Source organism: Pagrus major, chromosome 19 (assembly GCF_040436345.1).
Source record: "Pagrus major chromosome 19, Pma_NU_1.0".
Classification (NCBI taxonomy): Eukaryota; Metazoa; Chordata; class Actinopteri; order Spariformes; family Sparidae; genus Pagrus; species Pagrus major.
Genome location: NC_133233.1, coordinates 20,000,613 through 20,018,404, shown reverse-complemented (window position 1 = coordinate 20,018,404; position 17,792 = coordinate 20,000,613). Strand labels below are relative to the sequence as shown.

Sequence of the window (17,792 nt, the reverse complement as noted above, 5' to 3'; positions counted from 1 at the left end):
TAATTTGCAGATTGCCTGGTCTTCACCTCTGACTCATGATTAATAAATCACTTCACACAGTATCAGTCTCAAGAGTACAAGTGTTAATTTTCCGTTTCTAATGCTATCATTGGGTTTTTGATAGTTGGTAACCTTGCATAACACACAATGAAAATACACAAAAATTGAAATGATGCATATAAAAACAAACATTTTAGCTAATGTACCTTTTTCGATCCTGCAAATCCCTCAGACTCCAAGAAGAAATAGGCAAAGGGCATCAGGACAAAGAGACAAAGGTTGGAGAACAGTGACACCAGGTTCCACAGACCTGCAGAAACAAAACATATATAAGTATACACATACATGTGTAATTGTATGCAAAAACTATATATCATAAATCAATAGTCTGTCTTATTTTTTAATTGTGACAGTAGGACCATTTTTCCGGGCTTGGTCAGGTTCCACAAACAGTTTTCTGCAGAGTTTAGAGTGCTTTTCCTTGAACATTATGATGCAGTAGATGTGAGGTGAGGTGCCAACACAGGTGGTGCATTCTGAATCACATACTTTTTTCTTTTTTAAATTTTAGTATGTAATGTAGCTGCCCTTATAAATACATACCTGTAGCATTGAGTAAGCATACAATTTGGACATGAACTACTCTCTTGCCCCTAAATCCGTTGTAGTACAAAGAATGTAGTTCTCACGCTTTAATGTATTTTATCTGTCATCGCGGTGTCTCTCATTCTGTCAAATGTTTGTGCTCTCTCGGCTTTGTTTATGTTTGTGTGACACACTGTGACATATGTGATGTATCCTCCGCTGCACAGAGGATTGTGGGTCAGAACAACCAGAAAAGCATGCTGGCTTGCATACTGCAAAATGCAACCGGATGTAGTAGGACATCCCGGTATTTTGAGCATATTGCATTTCACATACGTCGTAATGGGACAAACCAAATCTTTTTCTGGCATACTAAATAGTATTGTAGTATGGGTATTGGAACACTGGGAGGGTTTTATCTGGCAAGTGTCTTCCTGCCATGTCTAACTCATGGACTCTAATGCCCCCTGGTGGCTGTTGGAGAATCCAACACCCTTATTTACAGAGTTGGTGCTTAACACTGACCAACTGTGAAACAAAGATGTTAACTGATCTGATATGTGGTGATGTGGCAGATGAAACAGAAAAGACTTTTTTCAAATCTCACATGGTATAAATAAAAATATTCCCTCTACCAGCTGCTGCTGCTCGCTACACATTTCTCCACATTCAATAGTATCACAAAATCCAGACAGAATTCTGCAGCATTACCTACAGTTTGATACAAGAATAGTTTGTCCTCAGAAAAACAAATTTGGCCCAAAAATGTGCCAATCAAGCCTTTTTACATTGTTATAAACAAAGTCTCCATTTCAACATTTGATCCTAAACAGTAGTTGCAACAACAAACTGGAAAACTTGATAGGAGAAAAAAAGATGCTGCATTCAACCAAGAAATAAATGAGTCAGGATGCTTTCAACTGACGTCAAAGTCAAGCAGATTTAAAACGAGTTTTCATACCAAGTCTATTAATATTCTCTTAATCCAGTTTGTGTTTAAGTAAAACCAAACGCATGAAACTGCAACAATAACTCTATCCTACTTATGTAGTAGTGTTACAGCACAATGAAGAATGAAAGAAATTATAACTGACTCCAGTGGTGTTGACATTGTTGAAGACCTGAACAAAATCATACTGTATTGGAGTGAATTTCAACGTTTTGCACATGACTATACTATATAATGTAATCAAGCTGTCCAATTCAGATGAATCTCTGACTGAAGTATGAGTAATAAGACCTACATTAAAAATGTATTTATGTGGGTATTAGTTCACTGCACGTTAATCAACACATCTATTGACTCTGACATTAATGTCATAAGTTATCTGATTCTAATCAATGTTATTCCAAATATGTTAGAAGGTATTGTCTTTCTATGAGGAGCAGAAAGGGAGAGAAAATCAATTAATCAAATAGAAAGACACATGAAGTGTTTGTGTGATTTACTGACCATGGATGAGGGAGCCATTGAGCCACTGAATGTAATAGTTTTTGGGGAAGGAGAGGAGGATCTCGTTACTAATGATTGAGAAAGGCAGGAGGAAGACGGCACCACCCGACACTGCCAGGGTGAAGGTGCACAAGTACAATCTGCAAATGGAATCAAATACACACACAAACAGACAAAAAGAGACACACACGGAAGTGTTAGGACTAGTCGAGATAGAAACTAACACACGCAGAATCACAAGGTATTAACACACTTCTGTTTGCTTACTGGAGGATTCATTTTGGATTATAGCATAAACATAAAAGTGTCACTTGGTTCACAGTGTGGAAAGAATTAATAAGCAAAAGCAGGTGAGGAATTAACTTATTCGTCAAAAGTGACCACATCTATACTTCCAATCATCCTTCTACTCCTCAGTTTAATCCACTCCTGCCCCAGTCCTAGAACAAAAGACATGGACTGGCTATAGAGATTCAAAAGCTGTGGGTCTCCAGATTGGGCCCAGGGGAGTGACCATCTGCTCAGTAGGGCAATGCAAGGTCCCCCCCTTGACCATACCACTAAAGGAGCTCATTAACTGAAATGCTTTACATTATTTATGCTGGACCCTTAGGTACCATTTTGGTAAGCTGGGCCTGAACACGTAGGACACAACAGGCGCCCCAGAGTGTGATGTGTACTGTAACTCTAAACTTACTGATACGCGATACTTGTCAACACAGTTCTAGTTAGTGACACAATCTGGGACACATTCAGAGTGTTAGTGGTTGTCAGTAGATTGGTGAAATGTTTTCTCAATTTATGTATGAAGTTAGTAGAATTAGGGCTACAACTAATGTTTGTTTTACTATCTATTAAATCAGCAGATTATTTTCTAGATTAATACATATATTGTTGTGGTCTACTCTATGGAATGGTAGAAAATAGTGAAAAATGTCCAAGATGTCTTTTTTAGTTCACCCAAACTTAAAAAAACCCAAAGATATTTACCTCACAATGATATAAAATACAGACAAGAAGGAAAATCTCACAACTGAGAAGTTTAAATCAGAGAATGCTTGTCATTTGGTTGGAAACCATGACTTAAATGATCGATACATTTGCTGTTGATCAACTGATCAATTAATCACTTCATCTTACAAACTTTCCTTACTTGTATTTGCTGACTTGCACCCATCCAAATAAAAAAAGCTTGATGACTACTTTCTCTTAAAAAGCTACCTCACTCAACGGTGCTTGCTACAATTTCTAAAATAAATTGCTCTACTCACGATATTCTGTTGACAACAGCATCTTCATCTTCATGGTCATCTATAAAAGGAAACAAAACTACTCAGTCACAAGGTGGTTAGAGTGTGACCTTTTGAGCTGAATAAGGTCCACATTCAATACATCACATCTTACTTCAAACATTACTTAGGAGAACACAGCATTGTCTACATTATTCAGGTCATACTAATAAGTCAGCAGAGTCAGATATCTAATATTTTCCACCCTAGATTAGCTGATAAAAACATGAATTACTGTAAGAATGCAGATAAAGGGACAAAAGACTAGAGTATTTGAGATGTGCTTGTTTTTAAGGCTGACTACTTCTTTCCATGCATCCATTATTGTTTTTGTTTTTTTTAATTAATTGTACTTGTCCACTGCTAATTTAACAGATTATATGAGGTGACCTATTATTTTTTAAAAAGCTTCTTATAAACATTTTACTTGCTGAATGCTGAATCTAGCATTATTTCATGTCAGAAACATGCAAAATATGATACTTGTACTGATCATGTTTTTTCGGCAGATATCACAGATAACTGATGCGTTTTAGAATCATGCCTTCCACTAATTAGACCCCCTGATGAAGGCTTGATGCCAAAATACGTCACTCTAATATGCTGTGACAATAAAGGCATTTTAATAGCTTAAAAGAGAGCGCCTTGGAGCTTTCTTGTGATTTCTATGTCTACACGTATCCCTATCCAAAGCGCAAGTCCATGAAGTGCTCCCTTACATTTTTCAGTGCAAGTGCGTTCAAATAACCTGTACAAAATAGTGCATGTAATACCACTTTCTATTTCACAATGCCTGAGTAATGTAAGTGATAAGATTAGGCTGGCAAAGCACGAGGTGTGAGCAGCCTAGATTTCTACTGTACAAAACTCCAGAAGGGATTTCTGGTGCAAAGTGGTCTACTTTCAAAATGAGACAAGGGAAGCCTAGGTGACCCGGACATACTAAATTTGTCCTGGAAAAATGGGATACAGTTCATAATGTCTGCCTGGGCCTCTCGTCTCCGTTTTCTCCTTTACAACTCGGTCAGATTTTTATCTGTCATGTCTGACTGCTGTAGCTCAAACGCTGTGTCAGAGATGTCACAGAAGAAAAAAACACATCCTTTCATCAATTCAATTCATTGGTTGAATAACATTTAACACAACAGGTTATGTCATTAACCTGACCTTATTACAAACAGGTTATAATGTAACCAATTGTATTCAGTTTGCCACCACAGCCCAAAAAGCAATTTGGGGTGGATACAGTTTACTCTGAGCTGTCTGTGAGAGATTACTCTAAAGGCATGGGTGCGGTCTCTCAAGCATACACCTAAAGCCTTCTTGGCCATGACTTCCTTTCAGTCTAAACAATGAAGGGCTCTCTCTTTGAGCAAACACAGCATAACCAGACTAACTTCTACAATGTTTGCCGTGAAAATGGGTCCACCACGGGCACATTTCTGCTGTGTAAGTGTTAAAGATGCTTTAAATGGAGTCCCATGCTGAATTCTGTTCCCACGGAGGGAGCGTTCATATTTTACACTTACCACTCTTCCTCTTGTATCTGGTTATGATGAAGTAGGAGACAATGTAGAGGACTGCAAACAGGAGGAAGCAAATCTGAAATGACAACATAAGAATCTTAGTCAAGGATTTACAATGACTGAAGATGAATCACCACATTAGTACATTAGCAAGGAGTTATCAACAGTACACTTAGATTTCAAACTTACCTTCTCCACTTCTTGTTACTGTACATCTATCTATCATACTACAGACTACAGGATTGTTAGTCTTTACTGTGCATCTTAAAATCTCAACAATATAATAATACTATGTATAAAATCTAGTCGGATTACACTTATATTAGGTAAAGCTGCAACAATAAATTAATTCATCGATCAGTTGTCAACTACTGAATTAATGGCCAACTATTCTAATAATCAATTAATCAGTTTGAGTGTTTTGGGGGGTTTTTTAAGGAAAAAAGCTCAAACTTCTCTGGTTCCAGCTCCTTAATCCTTAAACGTGTACATATTTTTTTTTTTACTAATCTGTGACAGTAAACAGAATGTCTTTGGGTTGTGGACAAAACAAGACATTTGTGGACATAATCTCGGGCTTTGGGAAACACTGATGGACACTGAAGTCCATGTTGATATACAAAAATCTTGTATTCTTCCATTTACTATCACAGAAGACTGACAAAAACTGAAAATACTCACATTTCAGGGAGTCTAATCGGTTGATTTTTTACATGTTTGCTCAAAAAATGTACAAATGTAAATTGATTGACAATATAGTCAATATAACCAATAACCTAAACAAATAATCTATTATTTGTTTCAGCTCTAATAGTTTTAACTGTAACAGTGGATTATCTGAGTGTTTGAATATCTAGTCCTGGCAGGGTAGAGTGCACTAAGACTTGCCTACACAAATCTGTCAATTTCCTCCTACGCTTTAATATGGTGGAATATACTTGATCATTTAGCATTTGCACAGTATATACATAAATGTTTGCTCTCCATAAATAAATACACATTTGGTTTAGGTCTGTTCAAGTGTGCAGATTGAGGTAAAATTAAATCTTTTTGGTTCCATTATTGCACAAATCATCAGCTAACCAACATGACCCATTTAGTTGATTATAAAAAGGACACAAGTGAGCAATGCATCATTGTTTTCCGACATCTGACAATACTAATTAGGCCAATGCTGCATGCAAAGTGTTCCAGAAATTACCTATGTGTGGAGATTATTAGGTAACCGCTGCCTTAAAACAAGCCCGATGGTCTTACAGAAAGATCACATTCCACATTCCCCCCTTCTACTGTGACAGTGGCTGGGACGTAACTAATGTTAGAAGCTCCCACTTCAGCACTTTGCCCCCCTGTCAACATTGCACAGCTCATCACAGCCAAGCTGGGATCATGAGATGACTCAGCCAGACACCACCAGGCAGATCGTGCACATTTCAGACAGACAAACTTACATAAAAAGAAATTCCAAACCTCCACAGTCAATCTGGGGAGTACATGGTGTTATGTAACAGCTGTAGCAAACACTGTTTTTCTAATCGTCTGCAGTTCCCTTCCAAATGAAAGACAGTCGATATATTTACAAGCTACAAAACTCTGTAGTGACTGTGGCTCAAGCTAAACCATGTCCACAAAAGGGGAAACCCAAAATAAGACATAATCAGGTGCACAGAGCTGATAAACCAGGACAGACCCAAAAACACATCACTTTGGGAGGAGATAATGACAAGTAGCAAGTAGACCAGTCAGCACCACTGCCACTAGCTAGGTTATTGCTGTTTTCCCATAAAAAAATATGAACTAACACTGTAAGCAATATAAAAGGAGCAGATAATAACAAGTCGAGCTTCTCCCAAGTTTGCAAGCATCCCCAACCAATTTAGCAACAGTATTTCACACTTTTATGACATATGAACTCAAGCTGGAGTTGAGGGGCAGTAATTGCATCGTTTCAGACAGAGGACCCTGCAATTTCTCCAACTGGCTGAGCTGCTCACTATATTTTCATGCACTGTAGTAACATCATTATTGGGGGTCAGGATTTTAAATTATAAGTCACCTTAGAGATAAATATAGAATTCAGCTGAAGAACAGACATGAGTATGAAGGAGACCTTGGATAGATTGCAAAGTCTGTTGGAAGTACATGTTACATGTTCCCCTAATTATGGTGATACTAATTTCTACCAAAGAAACTGCTGTTCGGGTTGGGACGTCACTACAAAATTCACAGTTTGTTACACACACAGTGCATCCTTGTTTACAAAAGCATGTGGAAGCATGAGAATGATGTTACAGCCTTGCTTGGAGGTGGTAGTGGAAAATGAAATTACTTACCAAACCACATGCAAGATAGTGACACATTCCTATGTTAACCTGATTGCACATGGTAACATGGTTTTCTTCAGTAATTCTTTACAGTATTGGGAATTGACAGAAGAAACAGTTTCCCACACCTCAGGCCTAATAAGAGCATACCATCTTGTCACCGGATCAAGTTCATGAACTTAATAAAATAATTTAAGAGTGCAAAATAAGCTGCAAATGAAGAGCATACCATCTTGTCAGCAAGTCATGTTTATGAACTTGAAACTTAGCCCAGAGTGCAAAATTAGCTGCAAAATAAGCACACACACAACAAGAAATATCATTTTACACCTGTAGAAATCAATCCATAAGCAGACTCACCATAGACATTAAGGCTAAATGATACAGTACCAACACAGCATCACCCAAAGGGATCCTTAGTACAGAATGTTGATATGAGATACTGAGCAGATGCTTAGTACAAAATGTGAACGCTTAAGCTGAGTTATGGAGCTTGCCTGCTGGTTAGACATACGATAGTTTTTATATTCCAGAAGTGTTGCCAGAAGACCTACTCCAGACAAAGTGTCCCGTCTTCAACTTCCCCAAGATGTCTGGCAAGACATCATTTAAAAATTCCCCTTGTCAACCTGTTAAATTGATCCTTTAGTTAGAATCTACGGTCCCGACAATATCTCTGAAACTAAAATGACCAAAGCAGTCAGTTGCTGTTGAAAATGAAAAAAAAAAAAATCACCTACTTCTTATAAGACACCAAAAGTAAAGTATCAGTGGGATAACCAAGACAGGAACATAACTTTTTACATATAATATCATACTGATAACAAAGGTATCCTGTGCCAAGCTCTACAAATGATATTTGCCACAAAAAAATGTTCCCTTCCTGAAACACCAGAAGGATGTTTACTAAAAAGGATAAACTTTAAACCATCGTGGAAACATGAAATAGACTTTATAACTATAGCTGATATTCATGATGAGACAAAAAGTGATCTTACATTAGGTCTGCCCCAAACATCAACATGACATCTTCCCTTACACATGTAAGACTATCTGCACTGGGCACTATGAGCACTCTGTGATATTTTGGAAAATATAAGGTACATAAATCATAAAAAATTAACGATTTTATCTCACTAATTCAGGAACATTGAATCAGTGAGGACTGGGACATTTTGTCCATGTCGTAGTTGAGTGAACCGCAGGCAAATTTAATACAAATCTATTCTAGCATCATCAGCCAGTACATTAGCTCTTCATACGACTGTAATCAACTACTTAATGTTAGCTAACATAAGCTAACTTTAATTCGCGCGTTCACTCCTTATTTTTTTTTTGTTTAATTCACACAAGATGTGGCCATCTAACTTAAGCGGACATGAAATTAAATATTTTTTTTTTGCGTGCACCACATAATGAAGTATTATTATCGAGCTGAATAAATTCTGCCGTGTCAAACTGACAGATGAAGCTAACGCTAGCCCCCCCGTTCACGTCACTGTGCAGTAGAGGACGTTGTTAGCATGCTAGCCTCGGCTAGCCGCTCCGTACGTTACTTACGATGTACTCTCGAACTTGGCTGTGGAAATTCTGCTCTCTGATAGTAACGTCGTCTTCGTCCATTCTTCATATTGCAAATACAAAAAAAAGCTACAGACTCACTACATGCCAGCTCGCACGACTGGCAACGGCAGGGAAACAACTCCGGTGACTTCCCTCCGCTGCAAAAAACAATCGCACAGTCTGTGGTCGGAGACAGTTTACAACGGATGAAGACCGCTCCGCAAAAAAAAGACGCCCCAAAATAAAGTGCGTCATCAGCGTGCGTCGGGTCTCCTGTGCGCCCTGGAAGCAGATGGTCACGTGCTCGTGGGTCATAGCAACAACATTGTCCTCATGGAGACACATGTGCAATTCTGAGGTATTTAAGTGTGTTTGCGAGTGTATTGGTGTGTTTAAAATAAGCACACATTAGCGCTTTACGTCGGTTTGTTGTTTAAGTGTTGAGCCCATGTTCTGTAGTTCAACAGCGTTAGCTAGTTTGTTAGCTAAACTGGGCGTTTTGAAAGAAGGTTAGCCGGATGAAGTTAACGTTATCCAGCTCGTAGTCTAAGTCTTGAGTTGAATTTGTCGAGATGAAGGGGAAATTGAAGCGGAACAGCAAAAAGAAGAAGGGAAGTGAATTGCTGCAGAAGTACATGGTGTCAGTGGATGAGTTTATTAAAAGCAAAAGCGGCGCCGAAGAAGTGGAGGATGACCATGGCTTGAGATTTGTAAAGAAGAAAAGCAGAAAGGAGCTTCGCAAAGAAAAGCGAAAAATGAAAAAAGCCAAAATGAAAAGTTATTATGAGGGTAAAAAGACCATCAGTTTACCCCTGGATGAGGGTGAAAGCTCGGGAGTGACAGCTGATAAACAGCAGCAGCAGCAGCAGAAGAAGAAGAAAATGGAAAAAGCAAAGAAAGAGGTGTCAAGTAAGTCCAGTAGTGCTCCTACAGAGAAATCAGACATCTCTAAAACACCAGCATCTTCTAAGAAAGGCAAGAAAATCAATAAGCTTCAAGAGTCAAGAAAAAAGGCACTTCTGGAAGCAAATGAAGACGAGGACCGAGAAATAAAGAAACTGGAGCGGTATCTGGGATTAAACAAGAGAAAAAACAAGAAAACTCTCCCTCAGTCATTCGTGGCCGATGGACTCGATTACATCCTTGGTATGCTGGACTCTGGCTCGTCGGCCGCGGGGATGTATGATGATGATGATGACATGGATATGGCCAAGGAGAACTTTGAAAAGCTCGATGACTCTCAGCTGTCAGATGAGGACGAAGAACCTGGAGATGAGATGGCGAGTGAGGGCAGTGAGGAAGATATGGGCTCATCTGATGATGAAAATGAGTTGGACGAGGAGGAGGCAGAGGATGATGATGATAAAATGGTCGATGATGATGAGGAGGAGGAGGAGGAGGAGGTGGCAGAGGATGATGATGATGATGAAATGGTTGATGAGGAGGAGGAAATGGAGGGTGAGAGTGATGCAGCTGAGCCAGATGATGAAAATGAAGGGGAAGCAGAGGAAGACGCAAAGACATCAGACTCAAAGTCAGAAACTGTAAGTGCAGAAATATTTGACCGTCATTGACATATCTTTGACATGTTGTATGCTGTGTAATGGATCTAATTGTGACGTTTTAATTATCCAGGTCAACACAACGGGTAAGTACGTGCCACCTCACTTGCGAGGCGCTGGAGATGATAAACGCAAAGCAGAGCTTGAAAAGCTGAAGAGGAATGTGAAAGGTCTGATTAACAGGTAACTGTCTGAACACAGCACAGAAATAGCACCTCTTACACACGACAAATTGTACTCATTAGCAGTTAGAGCTGCAACGATTAGTTGATTATTTAAAATTAAAAATAATTTACAAAAGATTATTTCAAGAAAATTATTTGCCAGCTATTTTGACAATTGAATAATCGTTGAAGTCATTTTTCATGCAAAAATGTGAAACAATCGGTGGTTCGGGCTTGTTAAATGTAAGGATTTGCTGCTTTTCTTTGTCATTTATGTCAGTAAATGAAGAGTCTTGTGTTTGTGGACTGTTGGTTGGACAAAAGAAGACATTTTGGGCTCTGGGAAATTGTGATGAGCATTTTTCACATTGTTTTTTGACATATTACTGCTCTGATATGACTAGTAGCTTGAGATGGTTGATCTTAACTAATGTGACCAAACTTTAGATAGATATTGCTTTGTAAATTATGTTAAGAAGTCAGTTTTCCAGTCTATAAATGTTTCTACTCGTGCTTCTTTTAGATTTGAGCATTCATATTTACACCATATTTAACTCATTACCTTGATTTCGTTGGCATATAGGTGGACATGATTATGAATTGCCTGCCAAAAAAAAGCAGGCGCAGGAAATGTTTCACTTTTGCTTGATACATCCAAACAGTTAATTAATTATCAAAATAGTTGTCATTAAACTCTCTTGATTGATTCACCCTTTTTTTCTGTCAGGCTGAGTGAGCCCAACATGGCGTCCATCAGTGGTCAGCTGGAGGAGCTGTACATGAGCTGCAGCAGGAAGGACATGAATGACACCCTGACAGAGCTGCTGCTGGCAGCCTGCGTCACCCCGGCCCTGATGCCAGACAGACTACTGATGGAGCACGTCCTGCTCGTCAGCGTCCTCCATCATGCCGTTGGCTTAGAGGTGAACACACCCCATTTATTCCTGGCTTTAGAATTTGAAAACCTGTGATAGATGCACAAAATTTAGTGGGCTCTGAATTTCTGGAGGTATTTCCACCTGGAGACCTTCAGTTCACTGTCTCATCTACTAATAAGCTTGTGGTTTCCCTGTCTTTGTGAGAAATAGTAACGACTCACCTGAGAATCGACATCAGATCTTGGATTAATCATTAGAGGCTTTTTTCAAAGGGATTAGCTGCTGGAATTAGCACGTCTTCACTGTGAGCTAGTTCTCTTTTAATGAATTGGAAAGTGATATCTAACACCTCCGTTTGCTTTGCTTAAGGTGTAATAGGATCGTTATCTCTCTGTTGCATTGACTCTCCATCCTGTCAGTGACCTAAAACAGGATCATTAGTAAGATTAGGAGCATACAGTTGGCTTTGAACACGGTTTGAGGGATCTTTGAGATTATTTAAGGAATATTTTGTAACTCATTTTATTGTAGAAATCTGGGGATACATCAACAATCCTAGAACATCCATTACATTCAACTTTAACTTTTGTAGTTCAGTCTCTTATGGAGTTATGTTTTGGACTTGAACTGTGGCAACCTGTGTAATGCTCTTATATTAAACCATTTCATCATATGTCCTTGTCCACAAATATTAACATACAAAAATCTGATTAAAACAGGAATCACAGTCTGAAATTGTCCTTTTAATCATTTCTAGGTCGGAGCCCATTTTCTTGAGACAGTTGTGCGAAAGTTTGACGCTGTATACAGGAACCCGACCGAAGGCAAGGAGTGTGACAACCTGGTCGCCATCGTCGGTCACCTCTATAACTTCCAGGTGGTACATTCTGTCCTCATCTTCGACATCCTGAAACTTTTGATCGGAGCCTTCGCAGAGAAGGACGTGGAACTGGTTTTGTTCACGCTGAGGAATGTCGGCTTCGCCCTGAGGAAGGACGACCCTCTGGCACTCAAGGAGCTCATCACTGAAGGCCAGCGCAAGGCCAGCGACATGGGGTCGAAGTTTCAGGATCAGACCAGGGTAAGGCAACCAAGAATACATTTTTGTTTTAATTATTTTGTTTACTCGACTTTTATAACACGCTACAACCGTGTGTAATTGATTTCTCAGTTCTGTATGAATTTTGGAAGCTTCTCTCACTTTAATTTATGTACACATATGTTCTCAGGTGCGCTTCATGCTGGAAACCATGCTGGCTTTGAAGAACAATGATATGCGGAAGATCCCAGGCTACGATCCCGAACCTATGGAGAGACTGAGGAAGTTGCAGAGGACTCTGGTGGGTGATTTCACAACATGACCATGTTACGTTTGAAATATCCATATTTTCCCCCTTTAGTGAAAATGAATTTAAAATGTTGATGTGCTACTTCATAATAAATATTATATTCATAATACTGAACATGGACATTTCTTTTAAGTGGTTGTTTTTATTGTAGCCCCCACATGTACCACCAGGTGGCGCCAGAGTACCACCTTTACAGAATCGTTGTTGATGCTGTTATGACCATCTCTGTGGCTGTTTTTAACTGTTTTTCTCTTCAGGATCGCTAACTTGACGTCCTTCTTTAATATTCTGCAACTGGCATTCGCCTCCTAAATGAACTTGTGGTTAATTCTGTGTAAATGTGGTTCTCAGATTCAGCGGAGTGCAGCAGGCAGTGACATGAAGCTGAGGGTCTCTCTGGACAACCTCCTGGCAGCAGAGCAAGTGGGCCGCTGGTGGATCGTCGGCTCCTCGTGGAGCGGGGCGCCCATGATCAACAAAGCAGGGAACGAGACCTCGAAACATAGTACTGCTGAGGGACAGGTAGTCAGAGTTATTACAGTTTTATTATAGTTTTTGAATGTTTTAAATTTTTGATGTGATTGATTTGATGTGCGTCCTCGGCCTTACCAGCATTTCTAACTTAACTGTTGTTTTGTTTGTTTCAGTTTAGTGCCAAGGTCTTGGAGCTGGCCAGGAAACAGAGGATGAACACAGAAGTCAGAAGAAACATCTTCTGTGTGATTATGACCAGCGAAGATTATTTAGATGCATTTGAGAAACTGCTCAGGTTTGTCTTCGCTCACCTCTGCAGTGTGACAGAAAGAAGGAAATGATACATCCATTATTTGAGCATTTCACAGTAGTCCAGCTGCGAGGTTGATATTTAAAAGCCTTTTATTTGCTCTGTGTGAAGGATGGGCCTGAAGGACAAGCAGGAGAGGGAGATTGTTCATGTCCTGATGGACTGCTGTCTGCAGGAGAAAACCTTTAATGCCTATTACGCCGTGCTTGGAGAGAAATTCTGCTCCCAGGATCGGCGCTTCCAGGTAAAAACCCACACCTTGATGACTGAGACATACAACTACAGTCAGATTAGTACATACAATTAGAAGCCTTTCTCCAAGACAGTTGTTGTATGTAAACACTTGAAATCCTGATCTTGAGAGCAGGAAATGATTAAAAAAAACAATATGCCGTAAAAGCACAGAATTATAAGAATAGCTGATGTAAGATAGAGCTGAAACCATGAATAGATTCGTTAATTTAAACAAAATTAACTGACAGTTGTTCTGATAATGTATTAGTCATTAGAATAATTTTTTTATTATTATTATTTTATGTATTATTCTTTGGTTCTAGCCTCATAAATGTGAGGATGTGTTGCTTTTCTTTGTCATTTATGATAATATATTTTGCTGAGGGGAGCTTTGGGGTTTTGGACTGTACAATACTGGACAAAAAAAAGCAATTTGAAGACGTCACTTTTTTCACAAATTCTTTCGTAGACTAAACAATTAATGAGGTAATTGTGAAAATAATTGGCAGAGTAATCAATAATGCGAATAATCGTTACTTGGAGCCCTCCCACCATCTCATTACTTGTTCCTCACTAAATTTCAGGATCAGTACCAATAGTTAGTTTATCTATATAGAAATGCTTTGCATTTTAATTGTGTGTTTAATATGCTGTTTATTTTCCCTGTGAATTAATGGTTTAGTCTATAAAAGTGAGAAAATTGTGAAAAATGGCCAATAGAATTTCCCAAAGCCAGGGATGATGATATTGTTTTTTTTCCCAAAAACACACCAAAATGTAACAAAAGCAACCAGTCCTCCCAATTTAGTGGCTGGAAGTAGGTAACATTAGGTATTTTTGCTAGAAATATGACTTTAACAAATAAAAACAAACAAAAAAAACACAAAAATAGCTGCAAATGATTACAATTGATTGATTGGCATGTTATTTTATTTCTAGTTATTTTATTGCAGAACGTAAACAAATAATAATAATGTGTTTTTCACCTGTACACATCTCAATACTCAAATCAAGTAATTATCATAATCAAATCTCTAATTTCTTATATAAATGTTGCACATTCAGTATATGATAATTATATAATTAAAGCCTTTGTACATTGTCTTTATTTTAAAAATGAGAAAATAAGAAGAGTTACCTGCTGGATGTGTGTGTGTGACCACCCAGTCTCTTAAACTGTGTGTGACCCGGCCTGTAGTTCACCTCTGCAGTGTGGGAGCCTCTCACACCTCTCACCTCTGAAATGATTTCACTCAAACTGTGACTGCAAACAATGGGCGCGAGACCACACTTCCTACTCTGCTGCCGTGTAGGCTGCGGGTCCATATCAGAAACTGATGAACCATTGTCCTCATCAAAGAGCTCGAAGCGGAGCTGGCGGGAATGTTTGCTTTTCACATGTAAACTGGATCTGGATGAGGGGATTACCTGTGCAGAGAAGCTGGTTTCTGTTGTTTGTGGTTTCTACTTTTGTTTTTTGGGAATCATTTGTGTATCATTCGGTGCAAATGTACAATCTTTTGTCCTGTATTCTCCAAGATGACTTTCCAGTTCAATCTATGGGACAAGTTCAGAGAGTTGTCCAACCTTCCCAGCAGCACCTTTAACAACCTGGTCCTGCTGGTTACCCGCTTCCTTCAGAGGAAGTGCCTCTCACTCTCCATACTCAAAGTAAGTGACATGTCACGTTTAGATGGAGGCTTTCACTGTGTTACATTTATATATTTGATGTTATGATTTGAGTTAAATCTTAAAAAAAATATATTAATTACAGTCGTTTCTGTGTTTTTCTCCGTAGGTTATCGAGTTTGGGGAACTAGATAAGCCCACAGTGCGCTTCTTGCGTCAGGTTCTGACCAAACTGCTTAAAGAAACGGATCCTGAGGACCTCACCAGCATATTTGGAAGGTGAGCTTCATTGTGCATACACTTAGAGGGTTTGAGGTTTAAACATGGAAAATAATGAAAAAAAACAACCACTACAAGTCAGCACAGCAGGGATTTTAGCTTAATGCTAACAATAGGTAATGCTGTGTAAGTGCTGTACTTATACTTTGCATTCTAATTATGTATCAAAAGGACGTTATTTTCTTGATTAATTACTTGTTTAAGCTTAAAAGTGATGATGATGAAGCCCAGGATGATGATATTGTCTTGTCCGACAAACACTTTATAATGTAAGAAAAGCAGCCAGTCTTCTCAGTTTATGAGCTGGATGTGAAGAAATGCTTTATTTCTACTTAAACAAATAATAACTAAAGTACTTTATTTATAAATAAATAAATAAACGTCATGGGATGAACAGAGTCAATGGGATTCATCCTCTGGGGACCAAGAATGTCTTTAGAAAGATGTCATGGCAACCCATCCAATAATTATTGAAGTATATCTGTTCGGACCAAAATGGACCAAATATTTAGTATTAATTTAATTCTCATTATACAACACAAGATTGTATAGCAAAACTCCAGTTTGAATTTTCTAAGCCACACGCAAAAACCCCAAAACTATACAAACTAATGAATAAATGATAATCAGTGTAATAAAATTAACTCTTCACGGTGGAGTGTTCAGGAGTCTCACAGCCCGAGGAGAGAACCTGCTCAGTGGTCTGGTGGTACAGTGGCGGATACTTCTGTATCTTTTGCCAGATGGCAGCAGGGTGAACAGACTGTGACTGGGGACTGTACTTTGGGCTCACCTCACAGATATCACTGATGCTCAATACATGGGTACAAATGATGTTCCTGTGGTTTTAATGAGATAAACCTTTTGTGATACTCAGGAGGGAAATTCAGTAATAATATATTACGTATGGGTTATAATAGTAAAAATCTTTAATAAAATGAGAGAGAACAAAATTGCCATCCATTGAGCTATCTGCTAGCATTGCTTGAAATCCTATTGTAACATTTCAGCGATGTAAGCCAACATCTTGTAAAACCATTCGTCTTCACTGCTTCACACCATGTGAACGTCTCTAATCAATGTCCCTCATTGTTTCCCATCCGCCAGGATTTCAGGAATTCCCAAGCTAGGAATGCTGCGGGAGGGCTTGAAGCTTTTCATCAGCCACTTCCTGCTGAAGAATGCCCAGTCACAGGGACCAGCTGAGCAAGCAGCGCTGCTGTCAGAGCGCGCTCAGGTCGCCACCAAAGCCATGGAGGCCAAAGAGGCCAAGCTCAAACTGTAAAACACACACAGCCACACACACCAGGAACGTGACAGACGAACGCAACACAACTGTGGAACAGAAGATGGATTGTTAGTGTGAATTTTCTCTTGATACAAAGAACAGAAGCTACAGTTTTCTGCAAAGAAAAATAAATGTTTTTTGATATTAAATGAATGTTTTCGCTTGCACATAATTTATACTATGAAGATTTTTAAATCTGGAAGATGCTGAATCCTTTAGAGAGAACAGTCTCAAGTGGCAATCTGTATATTCTTTTTACTGCAGTGTTTATTGGTTAGGTTTTATTGTCCTGCAAAAAATAGCAAAAGAATTAGCAATACTTTGGATATTTTATGTATTTCACTTCCTAAATACTCTGTACATTTGTTAATAAAACAAAAGGGGCAAAACTTGACTCGATAACGGCTCTCATTTCTTCTTCTGAGATGCCCTCATGGAAGCAGCAGACCTCAAGAGTTAATATTGAGTTCACACACCACCTGGAACCATTCTTCTTGGCTTTAGTGGGTCTGTTTACACTCTTGCACAAAATAAAGCACATTGTAGTAAAGTCTCTCGGCCTTAAACACAACTGATTAGTGAATATTTGTGTGTTGTTTCTTTTCTGTTGATATTTCCAGCGAGGGGACGGTGGTGGTGTGTGTCGTTCATTCAGTGTTTACACGCCCTGATGAAATGACCCCGAGGCCTCCAGACTAGTCTATTCTGTTTGCTTGCTGACACCAGTATCTGCCTGCGTGGTTAGCATAGCAGAGTCATTCTGTTACATTTGATACTTGCTCTTATTAATTAGCTCCATCAGTGCTGCCTGTATCAAACAGAGGCTGGAGGTCGGGAATGGGCCACCAAGGTCAACCAGAGGAAATGTCGTACACTAAGCCACAA

The 17,792-nt window shown here is 39.0% G+C and overlaps 2 protein-coding genes across 2 annotated transcripts in view; one reads left to right on the top strand and one right to left on the bottom strand.

The window, feature by feature from the left end:
- The window catches only part of lmbr1 (limb development membrane protein 1), a 36,204-nt gene extending 27,249 nt beyond the window's left edge, over positions 1 to 8,955 (bottom strand). The window contains exons 1-5 of the mRNA XM_073488356.1: positions 8,738 to 8,955; positions 4,857 to 4,929; positions 3,310 to 3,349; positions 2,039 to 2,178; positions 207 to 310 (exon numbers count right to left, since the gene is read on the bottom strand). Of these exons, the coding sequence (XP_073344457.1) occupies positions 207 to 310; positions 2,039 to 2,178; positions 3,310 to 3,349; positions 4,857 to 4,929; positions 8,738 to 8,800 (420 nt within the window). The 5' untranslated portion in view covers positions 8,801 to 8,955. The remainder of the gene's footprint in view (positions 1 to 206; positions 311 to 2,038; positions 2,179 to 3,309; positions 3,350 to 4,856; positions 4,930 to 8,737) is intronic.
- A 69-nt stretch (positions 8,956 to 9,024) lies between these two features.
- On the top strand, positions 9,025 to 17,301 carry nom1 (nucleolar protein with MIF4G domain 1). Its single transcript, XM_073488731.1, has 11 exons — positions 9,025 to 10,284; positions 10,376 to 10,485; positions 11,194 to 11,389; positions 12,102 to 12,425; positions 12,574 to 12,684; positions 13,045 to 13,215; positions 13,341 to 13,462; positions 13,589 to 13,721; positions 15,251 to 15,382; positions 15,510 to 15,619; positions 16,727 to 17,301. Exons 1-11 carry the CDS (start codon positions 9,313 to 9,315, stop codon positions 16,902 to 16,904), a joined length of 2,559 nt encoding a protein of 852 aa, XP_073344832.1. The 5' UTR covers positions 9,025 to 9,312; the 3' UTR covers positions 16,905 to 17,301.
- Positions 17,302 to 17,792: the final 491 nt, after the last annotated feature.